General features: G+C 38.3%; 1 protein-coding gene across 1 annotated transcript; it reads left to right on the top strand.

Annotated features, from left to right (window-relative positions):
* Positions 1-666: 666 nt before the first annotated feature.
* On the top strand, positions 667-9,719 carry TDG (thymine-DNA glycosylase). Its single transcript, XM_010005797.1, has 9 exons — positions 667-811; positions 3,399-3,628; positions 4,122-4,191; positions 5,078-5,213; positions 5,293-5,375; positions 5,462-5,556; positions 7,290-7,461; positions 7,745-7,873; positions 9,088-9,719. Exons 1-9 carry the CDS (start codon positions 718-720, stop codon positions 9,225-9,227), a joined length of 1,149 nt encoding a protein of 382 aa, XP_010004099.1. The 5' UTR covers positions 667-717; the 3' UTR covers positions 9,228-9,719.
* The last annotated feature ends 1,433 nt before the right edge of the window (positions 9,720-11,152 follow it).

The following is an 11,152-nucleotide window of genomic DNA, read 5'->3' as shown; positions in this document are numbered from 1 at the left end:
GTAGGGAAAAGTCTTTGTGCATGGAAGGAGACAGAGTCTGTGTGTGTATGTGTCAGCGTTTCTTGGTGTAGAGTAAGGACAATATTTGTGTTGGGATCCAGTGTGCAATAACTGGACAACATCTGCCACACAGTTTGTTAAAGCTGTTCAGTAATCTGCATAGTAACTCATGCTGTTCTTATTCATAAGGCTTTGTAGCTTAGAGTGATTCATCCGTTCTGTATCACATCAGCCAAAGTAACTGATGTAACAAAGAAAGTCTAAAACTTGGGAAACTCGGAAGTCCAAAGAGTTCTGACTTGCTTGTTCTGTAAATTGTCAGTATGTTTGATAGGTAGATTGCCTTGGTAATGTGTGCTACAGAGTGTTTTTTCTAGGGGCAAAAAAAAAATGGAAAAGCTCTACACTTCATTTACAGATGTTTTGATTCTTCCATGTTATAATAATCTCGAGAGAAGTGTTTTCTTAATGTTGGGTTTAACATCCCCTGATCCCAGTGAAGCAGTCAGACTGCTTCGTGGATTTGGATCATTTGCTGCCTTGTTAATAGTAATCAGAGAATCTACGTGCAGTACATACCAGCCTCGATAAAGACTGATGTTTACAGGTTACACTTCTAAATTGTTGATAAATTCTTTCTCTCTTTTTTCTGCCTTTCTAAGATACTACGCTTATCTTCAGCAAGCGCAAGCTTTTTACACATTTCCATTCCACCAAATGATGACTGCAGCGCCTAACATGGAAATGATGTCGGAGCAGCCAACTCTAGAGGGCGTTCCAGAGCAAAACATTGCTCAGGAGCCTCCAAAAGGTAGTTTGACTGGGCTGTGCTAAGTGAGCTGGAACGTTAGTAATCGATTGGGGAAAAAAATACTGGTCTTAAACTGCTTCTTTGGGCCTTTGGGATTTCCTTTTCTTGATCCTTTCTGAGGAAGTATTGATTAATTGTATTCTTTAAGTAATGATTTTTTACCAAACAATTAAAAAGGTAAGAACTAAACCCAGGTGATAGAATTTGCATTATTTTGTCTCAAAATTATCTTGTTGCAGGAAAAACAAAGCTTTGTTTCAGTAGATAAACTTATGACTTTTAGCTGATTTAATAGTATTGTTAGACAAGTTTTCCCTTCTCAGGCTCAGTTTTTTTTATTTTATTATTATTTCTGCAAGAAAAGTACTGTATTAGTACTCACTGTCTGAAATATTTATTAAACAGAACAGTGTTTTAGTGTGTTGTAGTAATCACAGATAGGCAATCGCTTGTATACTGTAAGGATTGTTTGTTTTTACTGGGGCTTATTTAAACGAATACAAGCAATGTTGGAAAGTCTCCTGTATGTGACACAAGTTGTTTTATTTCATGCACTTACACATTTCCTTTCCCCAGCTAGGATTTTGTAAACTTAGGCTTTGCCTTAACCATGCCAAGAAAAGATTCCTTGTTCTGTTACTTTTATGCTTGCTGTTTAGCACATAAAAGAGGCAGTGATCTCTGCCATGCTTAAATTCTGATTCCATAGTGAATATTCACAAAGAGAGTTTCATCTTACTTTTTATATATAGAGACAGATCAGAACTGTCTGTACCAAGGTAATCTCTCAGCCAGCTCATGCAATGACCTTGCTTCTATAAGTGCATCCTTTGATAAGCTTCATTTTTCCTTTTTTAGTTGTAATGCTTGGCCAGATGAAAGCATAGGAAGAAAACCTCCAGTTTAAAACAGTTGCAACTGCTCTAGTTACTCACTGTCTTGTTAGAGTTAGGATACATCTTAAGTGCAGTACAGTTAGGCTTCTTTTGCAGCCTTATTATTGAATAATGCAATGTCACCATGCACACAATGTTTGACTGCACTTTCAAGAATTTTTAGACAACCTTGTGTTACGAAGTTGTTCCCTAATGTTTTTGCAAGAATTGGAAGTTGAATAAGGTGTTCAAATGCAGGGCTTGAAGATTTACCAAATATGTGTGAAATTTACTAGAGAATATATGAAAGGCAAAGGTTTGCGAGTCCAGATACCTGCTGTGATAAAAACAGTCCAACTTTCAGGATTACATTTGAAAGTGTTGGTTAACTTTTATTACAGGGTCTGGTTGGTGGGTACCTGATTGGCATGAGAATTAGGAGAATATTATCCTTCTTCATTTGAAATACAGTCAACTCAGAGCAGTTATGGTATCTGTTGCACCAGTCTGTCCCATTAAAAACCTCCTTGTTCTTCAAGGAGCAGGACAGAAAAGCTACTTATGTGCCTCACCAAGTCTGTGCCTTTCTGGTCTCTTGCTCATTGTAACTAGATTGTAGCTTGAGGATTGTTACAGCTTTCCTAAGCAGTCACTCCAATGACATGGTGGGAATTTCATGTGACTTTTGTCCTTCTTTTAAGAAAGCTGAGTGTAAACAAAAACAGCCCCAAAAATGTTCACAGACTTAAGGCAGTGCCCTGGCATCCACCACATTTATTTCTTATCTGAGGGAAAGTTTCATGTAGAAATTTAAAAAATAAGACAGAGTTTCAGTTTTCAAGTAATAGATTGCCTGGGCTCTTTGCTGCTAAATATGTTTTCATACTTTTGAAGTTGTGTTCTGCAACTTGACATGATTAATAAACAAGGCTAGGGAGCAATCTCTGGGTGGTCGTGTCATGGCTAGTACCTGTGCTGATTGAATCCCTAAGCTTTAGGGGCCAGAAGATGAGGAAGTTTCAAATGATTGGAGAGTGACTACTTTATGTTTGCATTTTGTAAATAAAAATTAGTGTTTGGTGTCACTCACTCAAACTGAGATCCTGAAGCTCTTATGCGTTACCTTGCTGCAAGATGCACTGGACAGCATCTGTTCTGTAAATGATAAATTGTAAACAGCTTATGCAGCATTCATCCTCTATGTCTGTTCCTGACAAGCTTATACCTTACACTGGAGGTAATCTTTGAGATGTGTTGTTTTTGAAATGCTGTTCAGATTCTTCAGTATGTGAAATAACTGGTAAAAATCGGCTTTCATATTTAGAAGCTGAAGTATCCATAGTGGACTAGAACTTTCTACTGCATTCCTGGGACCTAAGCTTTGATGTTCTGGCATATCCTTAGAAAGAAACTGTTTCTAAAGGATTGTTGCATACAGGATATGAACAACATAACCTAGTCATGACATTATTTTTGGTTTGTATCCTAAGTCAGTGTAGTTGCCTGCAAGTAGTGTCTGTGGTCCAGAGAAACCCAAGCTAGCTCTGCTTTGAGCGTGCAAAATTGAGATCTATCTGATAATTGTTTAATGAATTTTGAAGGTAGATTTATCTGTCTGATTTCTTTTTCTGTCCATACATTTAGCTCAGTCTTTTTGAATAACCACACTGCTACATAAGAAACATACAAAAATGATACTTGCTGTGTTTCAGAAGTTAAAAAAGGAGGAAGGAAAAGAAAAGCCAAAGCAACTGAGCCAAAGCAACCCAAAAAGCCTGCTGCTAAGAAAGAAAAAACAGCCAAGTCAAAAGGCAAACAAGAAAAGATCACAGATACTTTTAAAGTCAAAAGAAAAGTGGACCGTTTTAATGGTGTATCTGAAGCTGAACTTCTGACCAAAACTTTACCTGATATTTTGACCTTTGATCTGGACATTGTAATAGTAAGTAACTCATAGTTAGAAGATTAGGTAGAAAAGTGAATAACCTGTGTGCTCTGGTTATGGTTTACATTCCTTCTGCTTACTTATCTGTATTGCTTATGTGACAAGATCTTGCAAGATAAAGTATATAAGCTGTTTCCTGTGTGTAGAGCTGCTTTGCATTTTCTTTTAAAAATCATAGTAACATAGTTCTGATTTCTGAGAAGTCTAATACAGTCAGGAGAGACTGTAACTTGACACTTTGTTTCCTGGAAGCACTAAAGCAGTGGCTGTAAAATGCACTGTGGGCTGCTCTTTTAGTGTTACATCTAAGTGAGGCACTGCTGTAAAATTGCCAATTTTTAAAAATAATTATGGAAGGTACAATTAACACTGTTTTGTTTTTTGACAGTAACTTAAAGATAATTGAGTAAGTGTTTTTACTATAAATTGATTAAATTCCTGACTAGCAAGCCACATTTTTATCATTAAAATGGACTGGTATCTTTTGTAGATTGGCATAAACCCTGGCTTGATGGCAGCTTACAAAGGACATCATTACCCTGGACCTGGAAACCATTTTTGTATGTTTTTGTTTTCCTTTCTTCTTACAAAATTCACAGAACTTTGTTAGAACTTGTGGCATTTTAATTAAATTTATTTGGCTTTTGGTTTCTGCATATGTTGCTGTTGTTAATACAGATACAGATTTTGCTTTTAACCATCCGAGAGTGATTTACATCCCATAACTATTTCTGTCAAATACTGTACATAAAAAAGGAATAAAAGGAATAATAAGTGACTTTCAGTGCAGGTTTATAATTGTCATATAAACACAGTTTACCAGATTGTATTACCAAATAAGTTCTTGGACTGATAGTGTGCAAAAAAAGGGACAAAAATTAAATCTCTGGTACTTGAGTTACCAGGGGTAAGTCAATAGGCATCAATTTCTGATGTAAAGCAAAACTACACTAATTTTCCCAAAAATGCATTTCAGCAACCCCTCTTCTTCTTCTGACCTCTTCCTAATGTTTGCTAAACAAGCTTTCCAACTGATGAAAAAGCAAAAAATATGCCCTTTCCCAGCAGACATATGCATCTTGTGCACCTGATTGCAATAGCAGGGTTGTAAAAGAAAACTGACATTTCTTGTATTTGCTACATTCTTTCCCACAAAAATCCACTTTGATCACGTTCACTCCCTGCTTAGGTGAATCACAAAATCTAAAGCTCTTGCTTTTCTTCAGAATAAAAGTTTCGTTTCCATACACAGGACCATGGTGAGGAATTCCTGTTATTCGCTAGGGATTTTCCATCCTCTTGCAGTAAATAAAGTAATTTTGGCTATTTTAAACTTCTGTATAGGGCACTAGTCTTCTCAAATTAACTAATGGTCTGTTCTTTGTTTGGAGGGTTTTGTTTTGTTTTCCTTAGAAAAACACAAATGTATATCTTCCTGCTTCACAGGGAAGTGTCTGTTCATGTCTGGTCTAAGTAATGAACAGCTGAACCATATGGATGACCACACCTTGCCACATAAATATGGAATTGGATTTACAAACATGGTTGAAAGGACAACACCTGGAAGCAAAGACCTCTCCAGGTAGGATAACAAGGATATGTATCGTGCTCATGAATGAATTAATAGCTGTCATTATAATTTTGAATACTGTCTCTTTTAGCAAGGAGTTTCGGGAAGGAGGGCGAATCCTGATGCAGAAGTTGCAGAAGTATAAACCTCGTATAGCAGTTTTCAATGGAAAATGTGAGAATCTTGATTTTAAAGATGTTTGTTCTGGGTTTTTGGGGGTGTTTTTTGGTCCACTTATATGCATCTTCTTTTTATTTTAGGTATTTATGAAATTTTTAGTAAAGAAGTTTTTGGAATAAAAGTTAAGAATTTGGAATTTGGATTACAGCCACACAAGGTGCCAGACACAGAAACTGTAAGTGTTGATACTGAGAAACATGCTGATTGTCTGCAGCTGCAGGCTTGTTTTGGGAAATGGTATTCCGTGGTTAGTAGATTAGTGCATTTCCTGCAGACTGCCTAAAGTACAAATACAATCATGTGCTTTTAGGATAACTGTAGTTTACTTTAATCTGATTGTCTGTGTCCAATTCCCTGTATGTTTTTGTTACTGAATTTTGACACCAAACATGACTATGGTGCTAGTATTGCCACAGTGAGAAGAACAGGAAGTGCATCGTTGTGCTGTTACACACTGTATCTACAGCATTGCTGGGTCTGGGCATGCTCAAGCACTTCCACCAGGCTCAGTCTTACTAAGCTGATTTGAAGCTTGAAATTACACTGAGCACTTAAACAGTTTGATGAAGAGTGCATTAGTCATAGACATCAAGTGCTGGAAGATATCTCAAAGAGACTAGCTATGCATCATGGCAAACCGGTTTCATAGAATCATAGAATCATAGAATCTTAGGGGCTGGAAGGGACCTCGAGAGATCATCTAGTCCAACCCCCCTGCCAGAGCAGGGTCACCTAGAGTACATCACACAGGAACTCATCCAGGTGGGTTTTGAATGTCTCCAATGAGGGAGACTCCACAACCTCCCTGGGCAGTCTGTTCCAGTGCTCTGTCACTCTTACAGTAAAAAAATTTTTTCGGATATTCACCTTGAACCTCCTATGCTCCAATTTACACCCATTACCCCTTGTCCTATCACTGGTCATCACTGAGAAAAGCCTAACTCCATCCCCCTGACACTCACCCCTTACATATTTGTAAACATTGAAGTTTGTTTAACCTGTTCTTATAAACAGGTTAAGGCAAACCTGTCAATGCTATCTGCCGAGGTAACTTATTCCAAAGCATCATTACCTTGTAATCTCAAAAGATTCTTTTTACTTCCATCTCAAATTACTAGTGCAGCAAGTTTAAGCTGTCCTTCACTAAAGGTGAAGTATTGCCACTAGAGCCTGAAGAGCTGTTGTTGATAAAGTGCTTGCTTCTTAAGTAGCTCTTAAAGGCTTCCGCAGTAGATGTATTTTTAAGAGAGATAAATAATCCTTTTTACTAGTACTTGTTCATAGGTACTGCATGATAATCAAAATATTGGATACAGTTCCTTTGTCCTGAACTAGCTTTATGTATTTAGTTAGAGCTGTTGACAGAGATACAGATGCTTAAGTTGGCTTCAACCACGCTCTCTCCAGAGTTTCAAACCCTGACAAGTGTCATGCAGACTCACTTGGCCCATAGGGCAGGCTAATTAACCTGTGATGCCTCCCTCACTGGTTTGGAGTGTTTGCATGGAGTGTTTGCATGCTATCACATACTCCTCTGGGGATTTTCTGGCTCAGAGCTCTACTTGCTCAAGGAGCTCTGGAGTGTGCTCCACTCTGTTACACACTTACAAATTGTACTTCTTGTAACATATACCGGTACCCCTGCTTCTGCAACACATAAACAACTCGTGAAAATTGTCCTCGCTTCAGCAGCTGATAATCAGCCCCCCTCTTTAGGGTAAGACATGTAGCTGGCCAAGAAAAATCAAAGAGGCCTTTTATCCTCTTCCACAGCCACCCGTGGCACTAGTTGAAGTCTGTACAAAGGGTTAGACAATTAACTTGACTGTTTAAAGTCATTCTCAATGCACTGTAGACTAGCTCATAGCTCAGAGACCAGTAATGCTATTTTTTCCTCTCTTTCTCAAGCTCTGCTATGTTATGCCGTCATCCAGCGCAAGATGTGCTCAGTTTCCTCGTGCACAAGATAAAGTTCATTATTACATAAAGCTGAAAGACTTAAGGGATCAACTGAAAGGCATTGCACCAAACACAGAGGTGCAGGAGGTGCAGTACACGTTTGACTTGAAACTTGCACAAGGTATGGTGCTTATTTTCTTAGTCCTTTTTAAAATGTAGTGTAATGTACAACACAACTAGCAGTTTCCCAAGCAAAAAAAAGTAGAATTTAAGGGGAGGGAAGAGATGTACCATCTTTTTTAAATCACATGGTGTAGAATTACACATTCTGCTCTCTTTTTAGTACAATCTTAATCACCTAGGAGGAGCAGGGGTTATCTTGTAACGTGTGGCTGTTTTTTCAAGTGTTCTCTTTGGTAATTTTTGTTCTGAGTATTAATACTTGAGGCCTTCTCTTTCGGCAGAGGATGCTAAGAAGATGGCTGTCAAAGAAGAAAAATACGACCCGGGTTACGAAGCAGCGTATGGAGGAGCTTACTGTGATCGTGCGCCGTACGAAAGCGATCAGTGCAATTTCTCTTCCAATGGAACTGGTAAAGTGCAGTGCTTGGGGTGCTCAGCCTGCAAACCATTTCCTTATGAACAAGTCATGCAATGGCAGGGGTTGGAAGGGACCTCTGGAGATCATCTAGTCTAACCCTCCTGCTAAAGCAGGTTCGTCTAGAGCAGGTTGCCCAGGATCATGTCCAGACAGGTTTTGAACATCTCCAGAGAAGGACACTTCCTAACGTGTAACTTTCTACCCTTTCAAACACTTGCACAATGCATACAATATATTTGAAGTAGAGCAGCAGTTAAAATCTTACATAATTGAGGGAATGGATAGCTTTAGTGAAAGGGAAATAAATAAATTTATTTTAAATCAGTTGCCTGTAACTTCAAACTGTTTTCCCAAACTCTGATTCCCAAGATCTGACAGACAGACACAACCAGGTACTTACACACCTGTACAACCTCTTCAACTACAATGACTTGTATAACTGAATCATGCTTTTCAGAGCAAAAGGCAGGGCTGACACTTCCTTTAATTTTCATTCCTTAGGAAAGTGAAACCAGAGAATTGTGGAACAGAGAAATAACAATGTGATTGAAGTGGCTCCATTGCTGGTGGGCCAGACTGAAGGAGCAGTGTTGGAAGGATGAGTCTAGTAATCTAGCAGCAATTAAGAAGCTGGGAATTTTAATTCCCAAAATACCACTAACTGTAATTAAAAAAATACATGACAATAGCAGAAGCAGTAGCTTTGGAGTAACCAGCTTCCTCTGAAGTCTTGAATTCTCAGTCCTAATCTCAGGCAGTGAATTGAAATTTGCAGTCTGGCTACCCTGCTTTGTCAAAGAGAGTGTCTGAGGAAAAAAAAAACAAAACAGTCATAGGAAACACTGCAAAGTGAAGTATTCTTTTAAAAAAACAATTAGACTCTTAATTTATATCTATGCACTCACCCTTCAAAGATTTGAAGAAATTATTTGAGGAAATTACCTCAATCTACAAAAACTAGATGCTCAAAGGAAGTGACTTTGAATTGCAGCCTGAAGTGGTTGAAAAGAGGAAAGATGGAAACTACAAACATATATATTTTTTATTATTAGTGGTTTTAAGAGGTTGTGTGTGGGGGCTTGGAGTTTGTTTTGGGATTTTGTTGTGGTTTTTCTAGTGGTATCATCTGTATTTTAATCGTTTGATTTTGGTTAGTGGTATCAACTTCATTTTTTAACCTGGATGTTACTGGTTTGTTTGTTTCAGCAGCAAGCAATCTGCAGTACTGTGAGGGGTCCTCTTTCGGTGACATTCCTAACGGACACTGGATGACACAGTCCTTTGCAGACCAGATTCCAGAGTTCAGGGCTGGGGTGCCACGGGAAGAAGAGGGAAGCAGTGCCTGAGAGCTGTTTCTTCTCGGCTATGCCTACATGCTGCAGTTTTAATGCAGTGATCAAGATTGGTACCTCGGTTCTCCAACTGAAGCATTTTAATAGTATTTTATCTCCCCTAGCTATTTTATTATAGTCCAAAGTAAGTGTGTGGTAGGCTTAAATCAATGAACTAGATAATTTTAAGGAACTGTCCAAACTTTAAAAAAAAAAGTTAGCCCTTTTTTGTATATGAGTTTTATATTTAATGTGTACCATTTCTTGCAGTTTTTGACAAATTGCTTTCTCATTTGTGAAGATTTCTTTGGGGCGTTAATTTTATTCCATAAATCCTACTGCAGTAGTAATGGCAGCAGTATGCTTCTTACTGATGCCTCAGTATTTGGGTATCTCCTCATTCCTTTATATCCAGAGGGGAAAATGAGAAGTGTACCCATGTCTTACATGAAGTAGTGTTTTTAATCATGCACAGTTAAGCAAATTGTGCTTTTCAAGTCTGCCTTTTACCTTCTTAAAAAGTGCAGAAAGTTGTGTTCTGCAGCTGCGAATACTGACTGTTTTCTGGGTGGGAAGAGAGAGCTGTCTGTTTCATGGTTGGACCACATTCAGGGTTAAGGGAGCAGAGGCTTCATTTCAACTCACAACACCGGGGAAGAAAATCTGTGTCGCACAGGACAGGGGCTAAATATTTTATCTGAGCTGTCTTGGGGTCCATCTCTTTCCACCTTAAATTTTAATGTAAAAAACTGGAATTCCTTAAGGAGACAAACAAACAAAAACGAACAACAGAGATTCTTGAATTTAAACTGTGGGTCATTTCTGTGTGGTTATTTTCTTCACCTGACTTCACCAGGCCACAACCCCTTTGAACAGATTACATTGCAGGGAATTGAAAGACCATATTCCCTGTAATAACCACGTACAGCTGTGTTGTTTACATCAGGTACAATTAGCAAGAGGGTGACAGCAGTTTGCATTGAACTGTTTTTAACACTGAGTTTCTCTTCAATCTTTTAGACCTTGGAGAGTGTTCTCCATATTCTTCTTAGAAGTGAAAAATACTAAGTTAAATGAGGGCAGCTGTTCCATTAATAAATTTTCAGCTGCAGAAACAATAGGTCTGTTCTGAGGAACTTGCTTACACGATACACATTTTTGGCCAACATTAGTGACTGAGAAAGAAATGAAATTCCATGCTTGTGCCTAACCATCATCATCTTTCCCTCATCATGTGAGGAAGAGATGAAGTAAAAGCAATAAGCTGAATACAACATTAGAAGTTTTGATGACAATAGGTCCTTCACATACTTGAAAAATAGATACAAACAGTATCTACAATCCACACTGGTCAGAGATTCCTCTACCAGTATGTTTTACCCTTTTCTCACAGCCAGGGACAGTTGTCATACATTGAGTGTAACTAGTTAGTGCAGATTCAAATCCTGCTGTAACAGCTCTCACTGAGATCACACACTGTCAGCCTGGTGTGAGACAGGCATGATGTTTACAGTTTCCTTCCCAAATTATGTGGCTTAATTCAGAGCATCTTAAATCAAGACAATGTGCATTATGGTTCTGATTGTGCTTATTAGCTTCAGCATAAAGCTGTTCAGTATAATGTCAAAAAGGTATAGGACTTGTCTGTTATTTAAAGTGTACTGTATCATGTATTGTTGTTTACATGGATGTTTTCCTGCAGGTGCTCAAAGTATCTTGCATCAGGGATTTGTTACAATTCAATTTTATTTTTCAGCAAAACTAGAAGCATGTAATTAGCACTGCTGAGTATGTAGCACAGTAGGATGGAACTACTGCAAGGCTATCCCATGTGATTGGAAGGGAAAGGTCTCTTCTTAAGGGAGTCACCTACAAGGTATCTGGGTATAAAATACTGAAAAGTGTACATGACCGTTTCACTAAATACTGCAATTCTATGT

The sequence above is a fragment of the Chaetura pelagica genome, unplaced genomic scaffold, assembly GCF_000747805.2.
Source record: "Chaetura pelagica isolate M959 unplaced genomic scaffold, ChaPel_1.0 scaffold79, whole genome shotgun sequence".
Taxonomy (NCBI): Eukaryota; Metazoa; Chordata; class Aves; order Apodiformes; family Apodidae; genus Chaetura; species Chaetura pelagica.
The sequence above is the reverse complement of the archived record's forward strand: the minus strand, read 5'-3'. Positions and strand labels throughout refer to the sequence as shown.

What these genes read in the sequence shown, in the direction of transcription:
- TDG (XM_010005797.1), top strand. Translation starts at nt 718, where the DNA reads ATGATGACTGCAGCGCCTAACATGGAAATGATGTCGGAGCAGCCAACT. An exon ending in TGGACCTGGAAACCATTTTT is followed by an intron (nt 4,192 to 5,077) that starts GTATGTTTTTGT and finishes CCTGCTTCACAG; the next exon opens with GGAAGTGTCTGTTCATGTCT. An exon ending in AGGTGCCAGACACAGAAACT is followed by an intron (nt 5,557 to 7,289) that starts GTAAGTGTTGAT and finishes CTCTTTCTCAAG; the next exon opens with CTCTGCTATGTTATGCCGTC.